The sequence below is a fragment of the Beta vulgaris genome, chromosome 7 (assembly GCF_026745355.1).
Source record: "Beta vulgaris subsp. vulgaris cultivar EL10 chromosome 7, EL10.2, whole genome shotgun sequence".
Taxonomy (NCBI): domain Eukaryota; kingdom Viridiplantae; phylum Streptophyta; class Magnoliopsida; order Caryophyllales; family Amaranthaceae; genus Beta; species Beta vulgaris.
In genome coordinates, this window is record NC_079208.1 from 3,244,024 (window position 1) to 3,271,291 (window position 27,268).

A 27,268-nucleotide genomic window follows, 5' to 3' on the forward strand; every position below is an offset into this window, starting at 1 on the left:
TTTTGTTACGTAAAGGTTGAAATTATAATATCGAAGGACCGGTGAAAGGTAGGATCGTTTTTCCGCCATTTCGATTTTAACACTATCCACCCGTTTATGTTCCAACAGGCAACATGTTAGTATAATTGTATCAATACACTAGAAGGGAAAATATATCCTTTCTCCCCTTACACAACTACAAGAAACTATTTTCTTTTTGTTGAAAATTATACGGGTTGAAATTTCTGTTGGCACAAATAATACTTTATTTCTAATTTCAGTCGAACTTTGAACATAATCAGAGACTTGTATTATTCCAAAACTTTTACCAACTTGCCTCGTTGCTACTTGCTACAGGAGATGATTGATCAGCCATATTATATAAACTCAACTTCTACACATCCAATTGCATTGCATACCTCTTCCTCAGTTTTCTAAATCATAGTCCTACATACACCATTTATTATAAACAAATCAAAAATCGTTGCAATGGCTCCTACTCTTATGCCTGTGCAAGAAATCCTCCAAGGGGGTGTTGTGCCCAAAGGCTACATTCAAACTAAGGATGACTACCAAGTTGGTGATACCCCTCCTGCTTTGATGACTGATCCGACGATCGATTTCTCTCTCCTCTCTTCATCATCCCTTGAAGAGCTTGCAAAGCTACACTCTGCTCTCACTTCATGGGGATGCGCTCAGGTTGTTCAACTTAACTTAACTTATTTTTGCTAAACTCATTTTACTAAAGTTAACTCATCCCTTGTAGAAAATGTATGTCATAAATAATACTTCCTCCGTAACACAAAAAATGCAACGATTGCGAACTATTTGTAAGATATAATATATTCAATTGTTGCATTCTTTCTGTATACGGATAGATGGAGTATACCTGTAAAGTAGCTAGAGTAGTAAAGTAGGTTTGATCAGCATTTTGAGTTTCTATGATCCAATCGTTCTGCATGCATGTGGTTTCCATCACATATTGAGGAGGTATATGAATCTAACGTCATAATTTTTGTGAGTTGCAGATAGTGAATCATGGTATGTCACTTGCATTACTTAACGAGGTACGAGAAATGAGCAAGCAGTTCTTCAAACTGCCTTTAGAAGAGGAAAAAATACTCTTCAAAAGGTGATGATCTTGAAGGTTATGGAAATACTAATGCAACTCAACAAGGAAGTCTCAACTGGAACGATAAGTTGCATCTCCAAGTTTATCCAGTGGAAAAGCGGCAGCTTGATTTTTGGCCACAAAATCCACACCATTTTAGGTAACTTTATTATTGGACTATTCTGAGGTCAATCATACACCACTAATGAGACAAACAAAAATAAAACAAAATAATGGATAATGAGGGTTGACAATTCTTTCTTCTAGCTCTTACCTGATCTACAAGTTATCATTTCCTTCCATTTCTTAATACTAGTTTTACATGCACGCAATACATGCAGCGACAATTCATTATAATAGTTTAATTGAGTGTTTTTAATAAAGATATGTTTTGTCCAACTTATTAAAAGTTATTTTCAGCAAAAATAAGTTAAAGTTAAGTTTTTAATCTAACCTTATTATCCTCTATATAATTGACTTACACAAATTGAAATTATATAAACCCATTAAATTGATTATTTTTTTACATGACTACAATGTTGTAGAAGTATATTGCTAATTTTTTATTTTTGCATTTTTTCCTTTGGTGGAAGATTTTGATATTCTTAAATGCATTTGTTATCTTTGTGTTTTTTTGTAAACTTTTTTAGTCTTTCCTTTTTTTTAAACCTAAAATAAGTTATTCTAATTGTAATTTTTAAACTTGGTAAATATTTTTATTGTTTGATTACCCATTATTATTTTAAAAATTTAAACAAAATTGATGTAATTAAAGAAGTAAGGGTAATATATTCATTTAATAAGGGGACATCATGCCTCCCCCTTCACTTATATAACAGACATTTGATGGCCATTGTGTGACTTTTACACTATTTATTTATTAACTTCGACTATAATTATTTGTTATCACTTATAAAATAAAACGTGATTAAGTAATATGATATTGGATGAGATTACGTAATATATATTTTCTAAATATTAAAATTTATAATTTTTGATAATTATAGATATTAATGGTCAAAGAGATGTGTTGTCAAATGTAAAAGTCAAATGGTTGCAAGTATTGTAATATAGAGGAATTATTCATTTTTAATCTTGTCATCAGATTCGTATAAACATTAATTTCTAACAAACTTTTTATATAATATGTATGATGGTAAAAGTGTGCGTTGACAAGCATATAATTTTTATTTAATTTAAGTTAAGATGAGATAAAGGTAGTATTTCATTTTTTACATAAGAAAAATTAATAAAACAATAATTAAAGTAATTTATAACTTGAAAATTTCTAATCTGCAGGACAACCTTAAACGAGTATTCAGAGAAAAACAAGATGATATTTACGACTCTCATTAAATCCATGGCACGTTCCTTAAATTTAGAAGAGGACTGTTTTTTTGAAATTTGGGGAGATGAAGAAAAAGATTCAACATATGCAAGATTCAATTTTTATCCTCGATGCCCAATGTCAGATAAAGTTGTTGGACTTAAACCTCATGGGGATGGAACTGTCCTCACTCTTCTTTTGCAAGACAAAGAAGTTGAAGGCCTTCAAGTCCTCAAAGATAATCAATGGTTTCGAGTTCCTGTCATCCCTGAAGCCCTCACCATCTTGGTTGGCGATCAAATGGAGGTAATACTAGCATGACGAAAACATGTCACACCCTAATTCTCAATATGATCTACAACTTATTCATTAGGTTGATTCTTATATCTTGTCAAAATTCAACTTTTATTAAACTTAACTACAAATGTTTACCACTTCTGTTACTTTTTTTCTTATTTATAAATTCCAACATTTTGAATTTTAGCAATATTTGCAGACCATATATTGGCCATAATTTGGCCATAATTTTTAGAATAATTTAGAAACAAATTTTGTTACGTAATAAGTTATTGGATTTATTTCGTTGTAATATTACTAAAATATCTATGAATCTCGTCAATAATTATTTAACGATATTATTAATTAGATTTTCTTGAAATAATTGCTCTCTATGTTATATATATGTCATATTGCATAACGAGTAATGGCACCTTCAAAAGTCCTACTCATTAATAATTAGTTAAGTATATTTTAAATTAGATTTTCTTGAATAATTGCTCTCTATATTATATATATGTCATATTGCAGATAACAAGTAATGGCATCTTCAAAAGTCCTACTCACAAGGCGGTCGTAAACCCGCAATATGATAGGATCTCCTTAGCTATGCTTTTCATTCCAAGCTCGGACACAGAAATTGGGCCACTAGATGAACTAATCACTAATGAGAGGCCGCAAATATATAAGAGGCTCAAGAATTATGGCCAACAAGTTTACTCACAATCTATTCCTTCAGGACAAAGGCCTATTGACATCGTCAAACTCAATTACTAGAATTTTCCCAGATATTATGTGTTGATGGAAATACAGACGTCCGTAATATTATGATCTACTATTACATCATTCATTGAGGTTTTACTTTTACTTAGTTGTGAATCAGTATGAATGAACGAGTTGCTTCTTGTTTCAGTGTGATATAGATAGTCTTGATTTGGTCCTTTTTTTTTTTTTCACACCTTTTCGTTGTAATAATAACTTACCCATATCTTTTATTGTGGATTATTCTTTCCCCATTATTATCTTCATGTTATGTAGTAGAAGAATTCAAGAATAATACATTACATTGCCAGATTTTACTACTTCACACTTATCTTTATTATACTACCTTTGTGTTTTTTTAGTTGCACCATTTGCTTTTTGACACTATTCATCAACGAACTTTGTTAAGTTATCTTGCACTATGATATAAGAAAAAACATAGTCAAGTGGGGTCTTTTTAGATAATCTCAATGTGAGGATTTCAAACATCAAATTTTTATAATTTTTACTTACACCCAATAAGAGATATAAACGTTTAAAAAAAAGTCTCGACAAATATGAAAAAGCAATTGGTGCAACTAAAAAAATACAGAGGTAGTATAAGGTAACAGGTGGGGACAAATCCAACATCATAGCTCTTTGATCTGTTTGATTGATATTGCTTCTAAGCAATATTGGATTTATAATCAATCTATGTGATGGTTATATTTAGTCCTCTTTGGAATGATATAAAGGCCTACTTAACTCAGCAGTTAGAGTACACCAAAAAATAAAAAAACAAGACATAAACACTACAAACAATAAAAAAGGCCAAAACAAAAAAACTAACCACGCAACATAAGGTTTGCAAATAGCCACATCGAAACATGAGAAATTGTCGATCAGGCTAGCTCCCTCTGTTCTCTCTTTGCCCCAACCACAAAACCCTAGCCCCCCTTCACAGAAATTCGCCACAGCAGGCTCGCTGGTGGCCGCAAGTCGCCAGCGAGCCTGCTGCATGTTCTCTTCATGTTCGAAGGTCAGTCGCGTCGTCGTTTTTCCCTTCATCGCTGGTTTTTCGCTCGAGTGTTTGGTTCTCTTCGTTCGCACATCAGGTCAGTCGCCGCCGCGTGTCAGCTCATGTCGCTGCCAGTTCGGGTCTTCCACCTCCCCCTTCCGGTTTTCGGGGGTGGGGGGGAGGCGGTGTTTTCGGGGGGTAGGGGAGGGGACCTGTGGTGTTTTCTGGGGTGGAGGAGGGGAGACGTGGTGTTGTGGGGTATTAGGGGAATAGGAGGGGGAGAGTCCAGGGATTTCGTGGTAGGGTTTCAATTGGTAGGGGGAAGGGAGGAGAGAGAAAGAGATTTTTGGGTTTTAAAAATTTTCTTTCTACTTGTGTTACAGGTCAAAAGTCACATTGCCCTATTGGAGGATTTTTGGACAAAAGTTTGTATTATTATTTAGTAAAAATAATTAAAAGCTTTTATTATTGCTAGAGAACGGTTAAAGTTTTGTATATATATAATAACTTCAGATTTAATTTGACAAGACCATTGAACCTTGCTAGCTGAACTGGTGTAGCGCAGTATCTACAGTTTAAGATAGTGGTGAACTTAGGTTTATTTTTGAATAGGTGTTTGATTGACTTGTCATTCAACTATCTTAATCCACTTACCACATTCTATCACAATATTACTTAGCAAAATTATTAAATGAACCGGGTTCATATTAATAATAGTGTGGACCAGGGGTAAGATTACTTAAAAAGATCAGTTAATATCATCACTTAAGCTCATACTTCGGTCCTTCTTCAAACACTAACAAAATTCAATTGAACAATGAGTTGACACGCTTCGATTAGAGTGATTTAATATTCTTTAATCACATGGTGGTGTCTGTAACACCGACAAGGGCAACGCGTAGCTTCGGAGGAGGGAGAATGATAAGAGAGAGAAAATTAAGGTTTTTTTTTATAATTTAGGGTTAATTAGCTAGAACAACACAAACTATAATTCAAATGCACTAAGCAAAGTAAGCAACACAACATTTGACGGGTGCAGTCCGTAGCACGAGCTTTAACTCGAGGTGCAATGTACATCATAAATGTGATCGGAAGTCGGAGATTCCGTCGGAAATCTAGAATCTTGAATTTTTATTCCTTTTTTACACCTTATATATATTCACTCCAGTTTTTATTCTCTCTCCTCCCTAGCTACTTCAAACCCTTACTGTATCTTCTCCCCTGTTTCAAACCCCGCCTCTCCCCTCCTCCTCTACACTGGTGCAATGGTGTAATATTTTACAAATCTCTCAATGCGAAACAAGAGCAATCATCCTCATTACAGTTTTCATCGCAATCACACCCTATAGTGTCAAAATCAGATTGGGGATTATAGGAGGGGGCCCCAAATTTGGCGGAGGAAAATGTGGGAGGCAAGAAGGTAGAAAATTTTATCTTATCATTTTGCATGCTAGCTACTTTTCGAGACCGAGATGAGTGAATTGATTCAAAAAAAAACCAAACCTTTTCTCAACAAATGACAATGGATGTTGAGAGAGAAGAAGAAGATAGAAAAAACAGGAAGAAAAATAAGAGGGAATAAAAGGGAACATTTTAAAATATTCAAGATTCTAGAACTTCGGCGGAATTTCCAACCTCCGATCATATTTATGCTATGCATTGCATCTTGATTCAAAGTTCGTGCTACGGACTGCACCCGTCAAAGGTTGTGCTGCTCAATGCACTTGAGCTATAGTTCGTGCTGCTCTAGCCAATTAACCCTTTAATTTAACAATTAGCTGAATGAGATGACATTGTGAGAAGCGATTGATGGTTGTTGCTGATTTGATGAGCAATTTGACACTTCAAGGGCAAGAGAGAAACTCGTGAGAAAGAAGGAAAGAGATGGGTATACTGTTCAGCAAACTAGTTAGAGAGAAAGAACAACAATTTATTGGGTATAACTCCCAACCGAAAGCGGTTGTTCCTGTTCTTCTTATGAATAATGAGATAATATTGAAGCAAATTAGATAAGTTTCGTTAAGTCTAATACAAGCCCCACTTCCGAAGAGAATTCGATCACATATAAACTTAAAGAGTTTCATCCTAAAATCAATTTGTAATAGTAGAGTAGCTCATCAACAAGCTTTCTATGTTAGTCGTCCTCCCTATATGATATTTTTCTTAAAGGTGGGACAAGCTCACATGTGGGTTATTAACGAAATCCTAATCGAATGAATGTGCAGCCATCCGAAAAGCAAAGTGACACATCTAAGTGGCTAAGCGTTTCAGAAGCATGGTTACAAAAGCTGAGATAATTCATTTGATCACAAATTAAACCTCAATGTGATGCAACCTTTCACGTGCAAATTCTTAGGTGCTCTATCTCTGGCGTATGTACTCCCAAGTATATTTATTTGTACATCTATCAATTATTCTACTCAAATAAGCAATGTATAAATTCCGCAAAAATGAGATATGCAAAAAATGTGAGAGGGAAAATTTAATTCTAGGTGCTACCAGAATGCTTTCACTGGTATTCAACTTTTCAACATCACTAATAACCAACTAATAAAATTGTATTTAGGAACAGCAAACATCAAACATGCTCCGAATCCATCTGGATCATTGAAGCTTTCCACCATATTTTGCGAGCCAATTGAAAATTATTATTTATAAATTCTTTCATTGATAAAAAAATAATAATACCACAAAATCTTTATGAGATTTAGCCATTTAGGACATTATTCTAATAAGAATTAGGTCAATTCAATCCTGTAACCTCGTCTTGATCAGCTTGGTCCAATATATTAGCTGTACTTTTTTAACATTTTTGCCGCAAAAGATGGAAGAGAGGCACACGACTTACGGGTTATTCTATAATGGTATCCCCCCTTCAAAATTAAGGGCAACGAAGTATAATTTAATTAGTCAACCTCATGCATCTTGCATGGGGTTGAAGATCAGATACCTATAATTTTTTCTTGAGGATCAAAGAACTAAACTATATCAAGCCCACTAATTATGAATTTAGTGGCGTGAAAGATCCTGAGATATCAAAGAATAGGATTGTAACTTGAAACGCCAATACGCCATGCATGCATCATGCATGACTTAGAAAGTCTTGATCTTTGATTCTGGTGTAGCGCTTTTTTCCCTTTTGGCTGACTAAAAATTACATCATTTATGAGATCTGTGTAGGATCCCAGTTCCAATTCAAGCATATATCTCCACACTTGTACAATATCATTTCTTACATTTTTATAATCTATTTGCAACAATTCAATTTAAGTAAGGACATTAATTTAGCTCAATAACTTGAACAGTGTATCTACAATTGGATTTTAACAGCTATGTAAATGAAAATATCATTTTCATTCAAGTTGTTTGCTTATATACCAATCAATTTTGGTTTATATAGGATATTACAAAGAGTATGTAGTGATGTATACGAGATTCAATTTCAACTCATGAGTATACTCGCCAGATCATACTTCCCGTTATATTATATATAATTGCACCATTTTTATTTTTATTTCACACGTTTATTTGACCATTTTTTTCTAGCGTAAAGGTTAAAATTATAATATCGAAGAGCCAGTGAAAGGTAGAATTATTATTTGACCATTTGGATTTTAACACTATTAGCATGTTTATGTTCCGACATATTAGTATATATGTAAAATATGATTAGGGATAATTTATGATGATCTTCTCATTGACGTGCATGAATAACAATATATAATACAAGAGTTCTATGAAGGAAAGAAATCCTAACCTACATAGGGATTAAGATTACTATCAAGACTTCTAATATAAGGAAAGTTGTGCTGGAGGAGGGGATGGTGGTGGTGACGGGTTGACATCACTGTACCTTGCCATCGCTTAGAGATCATGTGGGAGAATTTTTTTTAATCTTGCTCCGATACCATGTAAAATATGATTAGGTATAATTTATGATGATGCACTCATTGATATATGTGAATAACAATATATAATATAAGAGTCCTATAAAGAAAAGAAATTCTAACCAATATAAAGATTAATATCTTGACTCCTAATATAAGAAAAGTCCTTATCATACAATATTTGCTAACAATATATAATTGTATTAATAGAATAGAAGGGAACACCTGTCCTTTAATTTCTTCTCTTACCCAACTAATAGAAACTATTTTCTTTTCGTTGAAAATTATACGGAATGAAATTTCCTCTAGCACAACTAATAATTTATTTTTAATTTCAGTCGAACTTTGAACGTAATTAGAGACTGGTATTATTCCAAATCTTTTACCAACTTGCGTAGTTGCTACTTGCTACAGAAGATGATCAGCCTTATTATATAAACTCAACCTCTATATGTCCAATTTACGTACCACATCCTTAGCTTTCTGAGTCCTACCCTATTATTTATTCCCATCTCAATTATAAACCTAACATTATTCAATCAAACATTGTTGCAATGGCTCCTACTCTTATGCCTGTGCAAGAAATCCTCCAAGGGGGCGTTCTGCCCGAAGGTTACATTCAAACCAAGGATGACTACCAAGTTGGTGATACCCCTCCTGCTTTGATGACGGATCCGACAATCGATTTCTCTCTCCTCTCTTCATCATCTCTTGAAGAGCTTGCAAAGCTACACTCTGCTCTCACTTCATGGGGATGCGCTCAGGTTGTTCAACTTAATTTAACTTATTTTTGCTAAACTCATTTCACTAAAGTTAACTCATCCCTTGTAGAAAATGTATGTTATAAATACTTCCTCCGTAACAAAAAGAATGCAACGATTGTGCACAATTTGTAAGATATAGTATATTCAATTGTTGCATGCTTTCTGTATACGGATGAAGTATACTGTTGGAACACAAGGTGACACTCAAGAAGGGGGGTTGAATTGAGTGACGAAATTTGATCGATTTTCGCAAAACTTTTGTTATCGCACAGTGCCAGACACTGTGAAACGCTCGAAAATTTCTGTTTTGAGTTTTTGCGAAAATTAAAACTAAAACTATATTAAATCAATACTCAAACTCAAGATATAACGTGGTTCAATCTCACCTCTGAGATCTACGTCCACAAGAAATAAAAACTCTTTTATTTCTTTAAATCCTAAAATATCAACCTCTTGATAGAATAAGATTTCCCTCACTACTAACTCTAGTAGCGACCCCCAACACTTAACTCTAAGTGTTGACACTCTCTATAATGGTGAAATTACGGAAAGAAAACGACCCTCAATTGTGTGCTTCTTAGTCAAGCAATTTCGAGGACAATTACACTCGTATGTTCGTTACTTGAATCTGACTCAAACAGTGCTATACTCTGTGCGAAGGAAATAGTTTTCAGCTCTTAATATCTCCGATTTTTCTCTCTGAAAACGTGAGATCTAAAAGTGAATTATACATCCCTTTTATAAGACTTGGTTTGGACGAAAATCCTTCAAAAATATCTTTATCTTTTAATCCTTAATTTAAGGGATAAAACTCTTTTTAGAAAAACAAACTTTATCTTTTTCTATCTTTATCTTTAATCTCAAAAAGATAAGTTTTTTTCTTATTAGATTTTCTTTTCAACTAAAATTCTGTTTTTATCAAAAAATATTTTCCAAATCCTTTTTGAAAACCAAATTACGTTGTTTACTAAAATTCTTTTCTAAAACTCGTTTTCATAAATTTATTTTCATAAAACACGTTTATAAAAATATTTTTCTAAAACCACGTTTTTATAAAATTCTTTTTCTAAAACATTTTTTATGAAAATCTTTTATCTTATTTTATAAACTAATTTCCTTTTTATATAGACATATAATATTAATACAATTATTTATTTTCTTAACTCTAAGAAAATAATAATTATACTAATTTTATATTTCTATATTTAGCACATAGTATATCACCTAATTCAAGCCTATTACATTTTTACACAAAGTAACTATTCTAAAGGAACATATAAACTTGACTTCAATCTTGATTCTTCTTTTCTTCAAAGTCTTCATTTATTAATTCCTTTCTTCATGCATCTGTTTCAACTGTTACATACTTTCATACTAAAATATATTATATTAATTTTCATCATCAAAACATCATATGTGCATAAACCATCACATGTACATGCACAACAAATTCCCCCTTTTTGATGATGACAAACCATAAATATAATATTGTTAGATAATCACTTGTTCCCCCTCAAAGTATGCATCATTAATCACAACATAATATCATTCACATAAGTTTTACAAGTAACTTGGTAACCAAGATAATTTCATTCAATAGTCTAAGTATTATACCCATCTTCCCCCTTTTGACATTATCAAAAAGGAGAACATCAACATGTTTAGCAAGTCAAAGTGAGATATAGTCTGTAAAATAATTCAAGTAGCTCAAGCAATAAATACTAAGGATGCTGGTGCTATGTCATAATCCAACTCACAATCCGAAGTCATTAAGCAAAAATATAATCCAACTCACAATCCGAATTTATGAAGCAAGAAATAATCATGAAGGATCATGGTTAGTAGCTAAGAATGTAGGATGGAGATAGTAATGCAAGCTTAAAGATTTGAAATGGCAATTGGATCAACAAGTGCTTAAACCCTTTTTCATATTTTCAACTTTCGCAAATAAACATCCTAGATTTCTTCACTGTGGCACTGTGTGTGCCACTGTGCCACTGAACAATCTATTTCCTTTCAAATATAACTAATCTTCGGATATACGGGAATCCAAAATAATGATTTTCAAACCTTTGATAATATTTTTTCCATCTAGAAATTGAACTCTAAGATTTATCTAACACAAGTGTCTTACTCTTCTTTTCTTCTCTTTTTTTTTTTTTTTTTTTTTTTTTTTTTTTTTTAAAGAAAGTCAGACCATACAATATTACTAGAGTCAATCAATAAGATATCAAAGGTGAAATAAGTTAATTCGAACCTCATTTTCTTCTAGATACATCTCATGGCACTGTGCCCCCACAGTATGAAACAGTACTTTCATTCTTTCAAGCATTAGTGTTTCTTCCAACCTTTTCATGTTCCCCCTTAACTAATGCGTCTTCTTCTTTCACCATCTTATCAATATGTTATGCTCCATATACCATGAATCAAGATTAAAAGCACTTGTAGAACTTTGGATGAATGTGTGAAGAAAAGAAGGATAATAATAGGGAAATGAAGATAAGGTGAGATATATGAAATGAAAAAATGATGAGGCACAAATGTCAAATTCATGAATAGAAAATCAGAATATTGGGCTAAAAATCAAGCTCGCTATAGGAGAAAGAATTTGCATTTCATAGCTCAAAAATTCGGCAACTTAGGATCATATAGCTTATTAGTTCGGCAACTTAGGATCATGACATTAGGACAGCATCATTAGACCATTACGAGTCCTTTTATATCAAGTGGACCTTTACTCACAAAGCTTCACCAAGACATGCATCAATAACACTCTAATTAACATATTTAAAGGAGGACAATAGGCATAATACTCAACTAATTTCCAGAAATTAATCCCAAAGCCACGAGTTATCTTGTAAAAGGTTCATGCATGACATTCAACATAATTACCTTGATCACATAATTACTTTTCAAACCACTTACCACCATCACATTCTCTATGGAGTGTGTTAAAGATTTGCCGACATTTCAAATACCAATTTATCCCTTTTTATTAGTGCCAAATATAACACACCCTCCATGGTAAGCTACTAGTGAGAGGAATTGAGATTTATCACTACTCATATGTCTTGAGCAACCTTTGTCAAGATACTATAGGCTGCTTCCTCTCACATTTGCCTGCAAAAGAATCACTTGTTAGTTTTAGGAACCCAGATGTGTTTGGGTCCCTTTTTCTATCACGCTGAGCATCAAGTATGTCTTTCCTAACCCAGATTTGAGTAACACGTTTGATATTCTTTGCAATTTGATTTTTCTTTTTGTTGCAGTCGTCAATTAGATGACCATTATTTCCACAAAAATTGCAAATTAGATATTCAGGTAGGTCCACGTATTTTCTCTTTCGAAAATCTCTTTCGTAGGTTCTCGCACAGAGCCTGGCACTGTGCGGCTCAGTATATCCTAATCCAGTTTTGTTCATGTTGTTTGTGGTGCTAGTTAAGTAGTTTAGAGCATTCATTCCATTAGTCCACTTTCGTGCATCTTTCGAGCAATAGATAGTTGTGATTCCAAAAATTCGACTGATGTATTTAAATCACTACTTCTTTTTCTGGAAATATCTAAGTCTCTTTTAACTTTGTCAAGTTCTTCACTTAACTTAGCATCACTAGGCAACATTGATGGAACAATCCTAGATTTTTGTCTTGAATTCTTAAGTTCAACCAACTCGTGATTTAATGTTTCAATTTGTTTTTCAAGATCGATTTTTCCGCTTAAATAAGTGTGGCACTGTGCGATTTTGATGTTATCAGCGAGTTTTTTCGTGTTTTAGTGAGTTTATCTCAATATCTTTCTCACAGTGTTTTATTTTCTTTTAGTAAGTCCTTGTACTCTAACTCTAATCCAATCTTTAGCTTGGTCAAATTTTTTATTTCCTTTTTCATGATATCAAAGTTATCATTCATGTTTTGACAATCATCAATTACATTACCAAGCAAGTGACAAGTTGATTCTTTGAAAGAAGATGAATTGATGGTTTTAAGGAAATTAGGCTTACCTCACTGTCTTCTACCTCTTCAAGAGGATTCGAACTTTTAGCCATCAAGCATAGATGTGCGTCGTCCTTGCACAATGCCGTCTTCAGTGTTGTCTGTACAGCATTCAGACACAGTTTGGCCTCGTGGCACTGTGCCAGCTCTGATCTTCGCAGAATCCGAATCTCCCCAAACGGCAGCTATCATAGCCTTTTTAAATTCTTTCTTGGATTGCTCCCTTCTTTCTTTAGGTTCTCATCATCCATAAGGGACACTCCTTTATCCTGTGATCGTACTCACCACACTTGAAACAACCAGAATTAGTAGCATTTTCTTAAAGTTAGAGGTAGTGCTCTTACCTTTGAAATTTTCATCTTTTCTAGGATTGTTGTTTTTGTTCTTTTTGAGAAATTTTTAATCTCCTTGTAAGAAAATCAATATCATCATCATATCACTATTTCAATTCCAATTCAGTTCTCAAGGCTATACCTTTACTTTTTGGTTCATTAGTTTTAGAATCTAAACAAGTTCATGAGTCATTAATGATCCAATAAGTTGTTCTAGTGAAAGTTTAGTCAAATCTTTAGCTTCTTGAATAGCGGTTATTTTTGGGAGCCATCGATTTGTTAAACTTCTTAACCTTTCTCACTAAATCTTCAGAAGTATATGTTTTGCCTAGAGAACGTAATTCATTAGTGATTAGTGTAAATCTAGTGAACATCTCTTTAATAGATTCGTCCTTATTCATAGCAAACAATTCATATTGTTGGACAAGCAAATCTATTCTAGATTGTTTTACCTCATTCGTACCTTCGTGGGCCAATTCCAGCGTGTCCCATATTTCTTTTGCTGTAGTACAAGCCGAGATCCTTGAGTATTCATTAGGTCCAATTCCATATTGGAGAATACTCATAGCTTTGAAGTTTTTTTCGGCTTTTGCATAGTCAACTGAGTTGTAATCATCTTCGTCCTTGTCAATCAAGTTTCCTTCAGCATTCTTGACTTGAATTAGTATAGGTCCTGTTCTTATGATTCTCCAACACTCATAGTCTGAGCCTTGAATGTAGATCCTCATTCTTGCTTTCACCATCCATAATCTCTCCATTGAAAATTGGACACTTGGAGTGTCTGTCTCGAGAGTCATTTGCTATTCATGATTTCTATTCTCTAGATGTTAGTCTTACGAGAATAGCCTGCTCTGATACCACTTGTTGAACACAAGGTGACACTCAAGAAGGGGGGTTGAATTGAGTGACGAAATTTGATCGATTTTCGCAAAACTTTTGTTATCGCACAGTGCCAGACATGTTGAAACGCTCGAAAATTTTGTTTTGAGTTTTTGCGAAAATTAAAACTAAAACTATATTAAATAATACTCAAACTCAGATATAACGTGGTTCAATCTCACCTCTGAGATCTACGTCCACAAGAAAAAAACTCTTTTATTTCTTTAAATCCTAAAATACAACCTCTTGATACAATAAGATTTCCCTCACTACTAACTCTAGTAGCGACCCCCAACACTTAACTCTAAGTGTTGATACTCTCTATAATGGTAAAATTACAGAAAGAAAACGACCCTCAATTGTGTGCTTCTTAGTCAAGCAATTTCGAGGACAATTACACTCGTATGTTCGTTACTTGAATCTGACTCAAACAGTGCTATACTCTGTGCGAAGGAAATAGTTTTAGCTCTTAATATCTCCGATTTTTCTCTCTGAAAACGTGAGATCTATAAGTGAAATTATACATCCCTTTTATAAGCTTGGTTTGGACGAAAATCCTTCAAAAATATCTTTATCTTTTAATCCTTAATTTAAGGGATAAAACTCTCTTTTTAGAAAACAAACTTTATCTTTTTCTATCTTTATCTTTAATCTCAAAAAGATAAGTTTTTTCTTATTAGATTTTCTTTTCAACTAAATTCTGTTTTTATCAAAAAATATTTTCCAAACCTTTTGAAAACCAAATTACGTTGTTTACTAAAATTCTTTTCTAAAACTCGTTTTCATAAAATTATTTTCATAAAACACGTTTAAAAATATTTTTCTAAAACCACGTTTTTATAAAATTCTTTTTCTAAACATTTTTTTGAAAATCTTTTATCTTATTTTATAAACTAATTTCCTTTTTATATAGACATATAATATTAATACAATTATTTATTTTCTTAACTCTAAGAAAATAATAATTATACTAATTTTATATTTCTATATTTAGCACATAGTATATCACCTAATTCAAGCCTATTACATTTTTACACAAAGTAACTATTCTAAAGGAACATATAAACTTGACTTCAATCTTGATTCTTCTTTTCTTCAAAGTCTTCATTTATTAATTCTTTCTTCATGCATCTGTTTCAACTGTTACATACTTTCATACTAAAATATATTATATTAATTTTCATCATCAAAACATCATATGTGCATAAACCATCACATGTACATGCACAACATATACCTATAAAGTAGCTAGAGTAGTAAAGTAGCCAAAGTAGGTTTGATGAGCATTTTGAGTTTCTATGATCCAATCGTTCTGCATGACTGCATGCATGTGGTTTCCATCACATATTGAGGAGGTATATGAGTCTAACGTTATAATTTTTTTGAGTTGCAGATAGTGAATCATGGTATGTCACTTGCATTACTTGACGAGGTACGAGAAATGAGCAAGCAGTTCTTCAAACTGCCTTTAGAAGAAAAGGAAAAGTACTCTTCAAAAGGTGATGATCTTGAAGGTTATGGAAATACTAATGCAGTTCAAAAGGAAGTCTTAATGGAATGATAAGTTGCATCTCCAAGTTTATCCAGTGGAAAAACGGCAGCTTGATTTTTGGCCACAAAATCACACCAATTTTAGGTAACTTTATTATTGGAATAATTGACTACTCTGAGGTCAATCATACACACTAATGAGACAAAATGGATATAATTTCAACAACAACAACAAAAAACATGGTTATAAGGGTTGACCAATTTTTTTCTAGCTCTTTCTCGTTTCCTGACTACAAGTTATCATTCCTTCCATTTCTTAATATTTGATGGCCATTGTGTGACTTTTGCACTATTTATTTATTAACTTCGACTATCATTATTCGTTATGACTTTATAAAATAAAAACGTACGTGATTAAGTAATAAATAACTTGATGTTTGGTTGATGATTTTTTCCTTTTCTTTTACCCAATTTTCATTTTAGAGCTACCCCCTTTACCCTTAGATCCATTACCCAGCCCCCTTCCCCCCCTCCCCAAGGTTTTGGATACCCCAAATCCCTCTACACCATAACACAACTGACCAACCCACCACCACTACCACAACCAGGCTGACCCTACTGACCACTACCACGACCATCTGAGCCGCCACCACCACCAGCCTCCACCTGAGTCGTCGACCCCCTGCAACCCGCGGAAAACCTCACCTGCCGGAAACATCCCCTAGCCGCCGAAACCCCACCCCAGCCCTTGGAAACACCACCCCATCACTTGGAAACACCACCCCACCCCTCGAAAACACCACCATAGCTGCCGAAACACCACCCCACCCGCCGAAACCCCACCACAACCCTCAAAAACCTCCCCCACTCGCCGAAAATCCCAGCCCAGCCCTTGAAAACCTCCCCCCACCCACCATAAACCCTAGCCCACCCTCGAGAACACCCCCACTCGTCGAAAACCCTAGCTCGGCCCTCGAGAACACCCCCACACGTCGAAAACCCTAGCCTAGCTAGATGTCGGTGCCAGTGTAAGTGAGAGAAAGAGATGGGGCCGGGGAGGGGGGAGGGGGAGGGAGAGGGAGGTAAAGGGTCAACTTTTGTTATCCTTTCTCTTGTCTAACCAAACAAATGGGTAAATTGGAGGGGTTTGGGGTTCCTTTCCTTTCCTAACCATTACTTGATTCCTTTCCCTTTCCCCACTTCCAACCAAACACCCCTAATTTCCAAAAAACAACCTTTTTATAATATATATTGGTAAAAGTGTGCGTTGACAAGCATATAATTTTTATTTAATTTATGTTAAGAAGAGATAAAGGTAGTATTTCATGTCACATAAGAAAAACAAATAAAATAATAATCGAAGTAATTTATAACTGAAAATTTTCTAATTTGCAGGACTACTTTAAACGAGTATTCAGAGAAGAACAAGATGATATTTATGACTCTCATCAAATCCATGGCACATTCCTTAAATTTAGAAGAGGAGTGTTTTTTTGAAATTTGGGAAGATGAAGAAAAAGATTTAACATATGCAAGATTCAATTTTTATCCTCGATGCCCAATGTCAGATAAAGTTGTTGGGCTTAAACCTCATGGGGATGGAACTGTCCTCACTCTTCTTTTGCAAGACAAAGAAGTTGAAGGCCTTCAAGTCCTCAAAGATAATCAATGGTTTCGAGTTCCTGTCATCCCTGAAGCCCTCACCATCCTTGTTGGTGATCAAATGGAGGTAATGCTGGCATGACACAGTTAAAAATCATATAAGTTAGTCATAAAATTCATCTTCATGATATCCTATCAAAATTCAACTTTTGTTAAACTTAGCCCACGAAAAATTAATTGCCACTTTTATTACTTTTTTCATTATTTTGACCATGATATTTTACAGAGAAATATCAAAACAAATGGTGTTGTGCAAAAATATTAATGGTTTTGTTTCAATGTAAATTATTAAAATATTTATAAATTTTCATTAAGGATCAGTTAAATATATTACTAATTAGATATTCTTGAAATAATTGCTCTCTATGTTGTATGTATATCATATTGCAGATAACGAGTAATGGCATCTTCAAAAGTCCTACACATAAGGCAGTCGTAAACCCACAATATGATAGGATGTCGTTAGCTATGCTTTTCATTCCAAGCCCGGACACAGAAATTGGGCCACTAGATGAACTAATCACTGATGAAAGGCCGCAATTGTATAAGAGGCTCAAGAATTATGGGCAACAAGTTTACTCACAATCTATTCCTTCAGGACAAAGGCCTATCGACATCGTCAAACTCAATTACTAGAATTTTCCCAAATATTATGTGTTGATAGAAATACAGACGTCCGTAATATTATGATCTATTATTACATCATTCATGGAGGTTTTACTTAGTTGTGAATCAGTATGAATAAATCAGTTGCTTTTTGTTTTAGTGTGATATAGATAGTCTTGATTTGGTCTTTTGTTTTTCACACCTTCTCATTGTAATAACTTACCCATATCCTTTCTAGTGGATTATTCTTTCACCATTATTATCTTCATGTTATGTAGTAGAAGAATTCAAGAATAATACAATACGTTGCCAGATTTTACTACTTCACACTTATGTAATTACTATTATAACTGTAAATTACTACTATAGCTACACAACAAGAGGAAACTGACTGAAAAAAGTATATCTTGACACCAACCTAAAAAACTGAATGTTCAACTTGAATACCTCTCTTTAATTTCCATGGCAGATTGGCAGCTTGCCAGTCACCTCCCTTTTTCCCAAAACCAAAAACATTAGATCCGGCCACTTGCATGTTGCATCTATAGGATCCCGCACACAATTCAAAACGCGGAAAATAATAACAGAATCCGGGCGTTAGTAAAATGCGGGAAAACAAAAGAACATAACGTTATTAAAATATACATTTGGTCTTAGTTTTTGAACATTTTGAAGATCCTATTCTAATTTTAGGATTGGACCCCTGATATCATTTTTTTTGCAACCTATATATTTATCTTGCAAATCGAAAAACAAAAACCTCAAACTCATTTGAAATCGAATGTAACAACTCAATACAAAACCAAGCTATTATTGATGTTCTACTTACAAAGACAAAATTAATAAGTTTTTTATCTCACCCTAAAAAGATACAAAAGAGAAAAGAAGATTTATGTGATGAAATAGTTGAACCTGTAAACTACTTCCTCCGTTCTTTTTCTATTGCAATAACTGATGATGAGTTTTTACACTATTCACCCGCCACTCTTTCACTATTGTGATTTTTACGTACGAAAAGAATATAGTCATGTGGGGGTGTTGTTAGGTTCGTCTCAATATATACTTTTATATATCATTTTTTATATTTTTTTTTACTAAAAATCAATTAAAGATAAATAGTTAAAGTTCTACATGGGCAAGAGCGAAATTTCAATTGTTGCAATAGAAAAATAGCGGAGGAAGTAGTAAACTTGTGACCGCATATTATTCAATTCGTCTTAGGCAAATATGCACTTCCAAAAAATAGAAAATATCATAAAGAATTGAAAAAAAGAGTAAGGGAAATCGTGGAAAAGTAAGTACAAAATGTTGGGAGACTAGTCGGATATATACTGAACTACTGAACTAACTGAACTAGACTCCTTATTAACATAATATTCCAATATCCCCCTCAAGTTGGAGCATGAATATCACAAATACCTAACTTGCGGAGTAGAATCCAAACTAACGCTTGCCCAAGGTTTTTTGTCAAAATATCTACTAACTGATGGCCCGTAGGAACATAAGAAGTATACAAATCACCAGAAGTTAATTCAGCATGAATAAAATGACAATCTACCTCAATATGCTTCGTATGATCATGAAAAACTGTATTCTTTGAAATATGAATAGCAGATTGACTATCTGAATACACATGCATAGGCTTAAAAACAACAAATACTTCAACCACTTCAACTCACAAGTAGTAACAACCATAGCCCTATACCCAGCTTCTGCTGATGAACGAGCAACATTAGGTTGTTTCTTAGTCTTCCGGGAGACAAGAGAATGACCCAAGAACACCAAATAACCAGTAATAGAACGCCGAGTCAAAGGACAAGCAGCCCAATCACTATCACAAAATGAGTAAGTTGCATATACCCAAAGGGCGCAACACAATACCCTATCCTAGATTTCCTTTTAGATAACGCAAAACACAAAAAGCAGCATTCTGATGACAAACATGTGGTGCAACAACAAATTGAGATAGAGTATGCACAACATAACTCAACTTAGGATGAGTAACATACATATAGACCAGACGTCCAACTAGGTGCCTATATCTGTCAGCATGCGCAAATGAAGACCCTTCGGCAGAAGCGAGACGATGATTATGCTCCATAGGCGTGTCAAGGGGTTTACAACCCAACATGCCTGCTTCAGTTAACACATCCAATGCATATTTGGTTTGTGACAAAAAATACCATTCTTGCTCCTAGCAACCTCAATGCCTAAGAAATATTTCAATATACCCGGATCCTTCATATGAAAACATGAACTCAAATATTTCTTAAAGCGATAACAATAACATAATGAGATGACCCTGCAATAATAAAATCATCAACATAAACAAGAACATGAAGAGCAACATGTTCCTGAATGAAGCTGAATAAAGAATAATATGCAGCAGACTGTTTAAAACCATAGGACTTCAATGCCTGAGACACTTTACAAACCACTGTCGAGGTGCCTATTTCAACCCATACAATTATTTATTAATTTGCAAACCTTCCTTGGAGGAGCACCACGATACTTAGGAGGATGTTTCATATAAACTTCTTCATGCAAATCACCATGTAAGAAAGCATTATCAACACCATAACCACCATCATCAAAACAAATCGTCCGCCCAAAGATATGATTGGGAAAAATGTAAATCCCATTGCTTTTGTGCCACATAAAAAAGAACAGCACAATAAGGGAATTGATCCTCAAAATTAATATGACATCCCTACTCACAAAATTCGCTCGTTTCAAGATCATAAAGCCTTTGCTTTTGCAAACCCTTTCTTATCAAACATATACCCAAGAAATAATCAACGACGAGATCATAATCGAATTTATCCTTCATATGAGAACGATTAGCAACATAACATAAACAACCAAACACACGAATGACATCATTAGAAGGTGACACACCAAACAAACATTCAAAAGGTGTTTACCCTTTAATATATGAGTAGGGGTAATATTTATAAGATGAGCCACTGTAAGGACACACTCCCTAAACATATTTAGGTAACTTAGCTTGAAGTGTAAAAGCCCGAGCTACATTAAGGATATGACGATGTTTACGCTCCACCCTACCATTTTGTTGGGTCGTAACAACACAAGATCTCTGATGAATAATACCTTTTTGGCGAAAAAAGATGCAAGACTTAAAAACTGCTGTCCATTTTCACTCTAAAGCACCTTAATTTTCTTACTAAACTGGGTTTAATTTCAACCGAGCCGTAGTATAAAATTCTTGCAATAATTTTTTTGCATCATATTTGCCAATCATCAAATAAACCAGGTAGCACGTGAATAATCATCAACAATAGTTGAAAATAACAAGAATTACTAGTAGACACAATACGATTAGCGCCCCAAATGTCACAATGAACTAAATCAAAAATCTATGTAGCTTTATTATTAGTTAAAGGAAAACTGTTTCCGGATTGTTTACCCTTAAAACAAATGTGGCAATCAAGATCGAGAACAACCCTTATTATAATTTTTACTACTAGCTTCACTAGGAAAAGCGGAAATAACTTGCATAGAGGGGTGACCTAAACGACGATGACCATAGTATGCCCGAATCCGGAGCCTAAACAATATTTGCTTGCAAACCACGAGCACGCACATGTGTGAAAATATACACAATAAGAATCCGCCTTTTTAGCGTATGCATTTAGCGTCCGACGAAACAAGCGGACGGTAAATTTAAAATTAGCGTCCGATTAAAGACAGATGCAAATTAGCGTCCGCTTAGTTAAAATACCGTCCGTTGGACGGACGCTAAATAAGAGGTATATAAAAAAAACCCTCTAGTCGACCAAATTATCAACCCTAACCCACGCCTCTCTCTTCCTCACTCTCATCTCACGTTTCTCTCTTCCTCACTCTCATCTCACATTTTGGTGCTCTCTCTTTCTTGTAGATCTCACGAAATCAGGTATTTCTACTCAGATTTAACTAATAAATTTGTTTTTTTAGCTTTGATTGTTGATTATGTAGTTTATTTTCTCGATTCTCTTTGTCTTTTTAATTTCGTTTTGCGTTTTCTTGTTCTTGGTTTTTCGGTTTTTCCTAGATCTGAATTCCCTAAGATTTTTTAATTTTTGTTGTTTTTCGATTTTTCTTTATTTTTTTTGAGTTTTCGGTTTTATGAGATTTTGATTTTGTGTGTTTATATTTTCGATTTGTTTATTCAATTTTTCAATTTTGCGATTTTGGATTTTTTGTTTTATGTATATACTGAAATCATTTTTCGTTTTTTTTAACATGTCTTCTGCTTTGATAGATATCACTGCCAGTAGTTTGAGATTAAATTAAATTAGTATAGAAGTATATAAGAGTTACTTCAGTATATACATGAACTTATGAAGCATATAAAATGTGAATGGACTAGACAAAAACAATAAGAAAAGGTAAACAAACATGATGCAACAACGAGGAGGACTACAAGCATGATTTTCTTGCTCTCCATTTTCTTTCTGCATTTGTTTCACAGTCAAATTCACTTCTCAGTAGAATATATATTGTAAAGCAGCTAACAAATATTGATGAATTGGTGGATTTCCCCTGTCTCTTTTGTTGTTTGTATTTATACCAAGTGATTCCGAATTATCAATTAATTTACTAGATCAATTTCTCAACTCTCTGTGTTGTTTATTAAACTTTTGCCGATCCTAATATGTCAAGAATTCTTGCTTGATCCTGATTGGATAATGCTTCCACAGAAAATACCGATAATTAGTTAGATTCGATCCATAATGTTGATCAATTAATATAATAGAGTAGTTAAGTACTATGCTTAGATTTGTCCTTCCAGGGGACCGTGGTAAAAAAAAAAGGTGTTTCTAAGGAGAAGGTTAATTGAAAAACGAGCAAGAAATGAGCCTGCATAGAACTGTAGAAGGGTGTTGTGCATGAAAAGTCGAAGTCTGATAGCGTCTTTTGTAACTTTTATTCTAAGTGTGGGAGTGCGAGGTTGCTTACTTGCTTTATATATCATATATGCTATAGATAGATAGTCTCTTTAATTTGTGTGGTGTACTGATGTTAACTCGGCGAACTCATTCTTGCTTCCTCGTCGATTTGGATGGGTGAGCAGCGCACTAGGTAGGTGGTTGGGTGAGAGTGATGAAGGTGTTTGATGTTTGCAGCAGTATTTCTACCTATAATACTGTTTTAGGAAGTGATATTCATATGGGAGTATTGGGTTTATGGAGATGGGCTTGATCGTGGGGTTGATAGCACAATGAGCATATCACACACACAACGAGAATCCGCGCATTTGCTTCACCTAAGTTTTACTGATCATGAACTTAGGAGTTTTTTTGCTGGTTGTGCTACACAGAGATGATTGATTTCACTCTACAGTACAAGGTAACACCCCTACAGTGAGTGGGACAGGTAGCGATTTCACTCTCCATGTGTGTTGTGATAGGGCAGGTAGCTTTTGTGTTTTTGCTATTTGAGAAGAATCATGGAGATGGAACTAAAGAATGGCCACAACTTTCTTTTACTAGGATAGGATCACAACAGCAATCACACCAGAAAGATGTTGGATGGTAACCATTAAATATTACTCTGTATAAGTCTGTCCACTGCAGTGTTTAGTTCATTGCAGAGCCTAGTAATTGCTACTAGTTTCCTAGTAGAGTCTATTGCGATGTTGTGCAATACCTAATTGTTTCGTTCCTCATAGATTAAAGGAACAACCACTAATTCTAGTTTCACTTAACTGATTATTGCTCTCTCCTTGTGATAATGCCATCACAACTTATACTAATATTCGTTAAACCTTTGGGGCTGTTGTTAATTTCTTTGTTTTCTAATGCAGTATGCAATAGCAATGTTGGGCTATGGTCCTGAAGATAAAAGTGCTGTTATGGAGTTGACATATCCATGCCATTCTTACTTCTGTTCTGAAGATTCAGGTATTCATGCCATGCACTTAAATAAGTACCAAGTTTTCAGGGTATGCAACATTACTACTCATGAACTTTTCATAGGCTGTTAGCTATAAGACTTTGTGACATCTTTTTCTAGCTGTATATACTGTTGAGAAGGTAAAAAGAAAAGGAGATGAGGTAGTTTAAATCTGAATTTAAGATTGAAGTGCTGAACATCTAAAATTTTAATTTAGGCTTGGTTTGGTTGGACGTTTTCCTTTCGTTTGGTTCCTCAGGTTTTTTTTATGATTTGATAATTGATACGACTTGTTATAGTGATAGATTGGGAATATGAAATGGGGTATATGAAGATATGAGATAGTTTTTCAAAAATGAGTTGTTGTGATGATTGCCATATGCTGCTTTTGTTTTGTTGTGTATAGCCTTTTGTTTAAGCATTATTATTAATATTCACGAATTGGGTCATCAATTTTTATACTACCTCTACCTAGTGGCCAGGTTTACTACTCACGCCATTAAAAAGTAATATGAATGGTAAGGTGAATTTTTAACATAAATCAAAACTATTCTCGGAGACCATGTTTTATCTTGTTTTTTGATGCATATATCATAACTGTGAAATGATGTAATTGCGTTAAGATATGATTCAAATGTTTTTTTTTCTTGGGTTGATTGGGGTTTTAATTTAGTGGATTTATTGTTTGGTAAAAAAAAAAGGGGTGGAATCTTTTTTTTTTAATTTTTGTGTAGAATTGGTTTTTAATTGAACATTAATTTCTTTGTTTTTGTTGATTTGCAGCGTTATGAGATTTGCGTTTGAGTTCCAGATTTGAAGTTGGTTTCGATCCAGATACCAGATTTAAAGTCCATTTTGTTTCAGATTTTTGTTGTGGAGTTTAGTGTACATGTAATTATATGAGATATGTATTAGATTTTGTTCCAAGTATACTAGAATTAGTTCTAGAATTATTTTTTCACTTGTATCTACATTATTATCAATAATAATTGAATTGATTAATTTGTTTGCCTTAATAAAACAAGTATGGTATTTGCATCATTTTGTATCTTATCACATTTAATATCAATTAATTAAAAGAAAAAAAGCTTCCAATTTGTCTCGTAAAAAAAAAAAAAAAGTAGCGTTGGTGAAAAGGGTCGCTAATTAGCGACTGCCAAGGACACAGTCGCTGATTAGCGACCGCCAGGGCAGTCGCTAATTAGCGTCTGCGACTGTGTCCTTGGCAGTCGCTAATTAGCGACTTTCGAGGAATCGATCGCTAATTACGAAATATCGGACGCTAAATATTTAGCGTCCGCTTCTCGGACGCTATTTGGAGAATTAGCGACCAAGGGTTTTGCATCAACCGTTTAGCATCCGTTGGCGGACGCTAATATATTTAGCGTCCGATTCCGTGTTTTTAGCGTCTGATTTTGGCGGACGCTAAAAGCTAACATTCTTGTTGTGATAGACTCCACCGTGTCCCCGTTCCAATCAACTTCTTCAAAGTGTGGTCCTGTATGACACAAAACTTGTTAGCGAAAATAATAAAAAATTTATGGTACTCTAAAATCTTAGAAACATACAATAAACTGCAAGTAAGAGCAGGAACATAGAGAACATGATCCAACATAAAATCATCCGACAATACAACTTTTCCTTCCTTAGTTGCAGTAGCTTGTTTACCATTAAGCAAATCAATAGGAGATGAGATACATACAAGTTAGGGTACAACTCCAAATTACCAAACATATGATTTGAGGCACCACTATCAATAACCCAATCACTATAACAAAACACACCCGAAGAACCATTTGAAGTCACAGGCACCTTTGAAGACTTCAAAGCAGTAAGCAACTGGCTCCATTGATCATTAGTCAGCGTCTGGACAATAGCTCGATCACCTTCACTTACCGCGGGAGTAGAGGAGGAATGACCAGCGAAGCCACCACGACCACGACCAGAGGTGCGTCCACCGCGAGAGCCGCCACTACCCGACCGAACACCACGTTTGTAAGTCGATTTCGGAAAGCCATGAAGAGAGTAACATGTATCTTTCACGAACTCGTACGTCCGTAGTGTGTACACTTACGCGTATCGGGGGGCACATCCCCATTATTACGGTCAGACGAGGCGCCAATTAGGGGTGTTCATGGGTGGTTAACACTCCAGAAACAACATTTCGATTCGGTAACCGTAAGTTTCGGTTCGCTCTTTTGGCGAAAAGTAACCGTAATCGTTTAGACTGGTTACCGCTTAAGAAACATACTCTAATATAAAATGTATTATATATTGGATAATAAATCCATTGAAAAATAAAACCAAAACCAATAATTCACTTCATTTCCTAATTATAGTTTTTTATTAGTACTAGAGTTTTCAAGTAATTACATACTTTTCCTAATTGTTATAACTTAGGAACAAATATTAGAATTAATTTAATTATTTGAAAATGTTTCACAACAATTAAATAGAGAAAAATAATATTTCGATATTCCAGTTAACTGTTTACTCAAAAATCATAACTGTAATTGTAGAGTTAAACCGTTAATTTAATCGATTCGGTAACCGTACCGTTGAAACTTTTTTTATCGTTACGATAACCATCCATTTAGACCGATTTTTCGGTTTCATTTTTTTATGAACACCCTAGTGCCGCCAGCCGCAGCAATCCCAACATCATCAATTCTAGACGAGTCCTTAGCATTAGAAACAACTTGTTGCCTTTAATAAGACACAATTTTAGCATAGGCAACATTAAGAGAAAGCAATGGATCCATCATCAAGAGACCCGAAATCATTGTAGATAATTTTTTGGAATCAAGACCAAGACAAATTGGTACAACAACTCGGTTTCAAGGAGTTGTTGATTAACTGGTGCCGCAGCACACGTGGAACCCGGAATTTTGCAATAACTTTGCAATTCATCCTGTCATCGTTTCCAATCACCATAATAAATAGCTACAGAACGCCCACGTTGTTTACATTTACGAATTTGATTTTTTAATTCAAGAATTCTAAGACCATTAAGAGAATATCTATCTCTTAAAATCATCCCACAAAAATTTTATATGATCCGAAAGACGCATAATAGAAAGAATAGACACATCTAAAGTATTATAAATCTAAGCCACCAACATAAAATTAACGATTCCCCATTGATCAAAATCCTCAGATTTAGATAAAGGTTCAGAAATAGTACCATAAATAAACCCCAATTTATTCTTTGCACGTAAATTATTGCACCAAGAATCACTTGGATGAAGATAATATGGAGAAAAGGTTCATACCTCGAAGTAGTAGAAGTGTCGGATGATGGAGTTTTA

At 34.3% G+C, this 27,268-nt stretch overlaps 2 protein-coding genes and 1 long non-coding RNA gene across 3 annotated transcripts; all 3 read left to right on the forward strand.

The window, feature by feature from the left end:
• Window positions 1-370: 370 nt before the first annotated feature.
• LOC104898298 (jasmonate-induced oxygenase 4) lies at window positions 371-3,780 on the forward strand. The gene is given in 5 exon segments (XM_048633664.2): window positions 371-678; window positions 1,008-1,090; window positions 1,092-1,250; window positions 2,390-2,723; window positions 3,225-3,780. Coding segments are annotated over 5 exon segments (1,032 nt in total). The 5' UTR covers window positions 371-468; the 3' UTR covers window positions 3,471-3,780.
• A 5,014-nt stretch (window positions 3,781-8,794) lies between these two features.
• Window positions 8,795-18,384, forward strand: LOC104898299 (jasmonate-induced oxygenase 4). Its single transcript, XM_048648029.2, is given in 5 exon segments — window positions 8,795-9,103; window positions 15,697-15,854; window positions 15,856-15,939; window positions 17,190-17,523; window positions 17,847-18,384. Coding segments are annotated over 5 exon segments (1,032 nt in total). The 5' UTR covers window positions 8,795-8,893; the 3' UTR covers window positions 18,093-18,384.
• Window positions 18,385-21,850: 3,466 nt separating this feature from the next.
• Window positions 21,851-25,001, forward strand: LOC125499373 (uncharacterized). Its single transcript, XR_007276225.2, has 3 exons — window positions 21,851-21,978; window positions 23,872-23,968; window positions 24,744-25,001. It is a non-coding gene; the product is annotated as an uncharacterized LOC125499373 (long non-coding RNA).
• The last annotated feature ends 2,267 nt before the right edge of the window (window positions 25,002-27,268 follow it).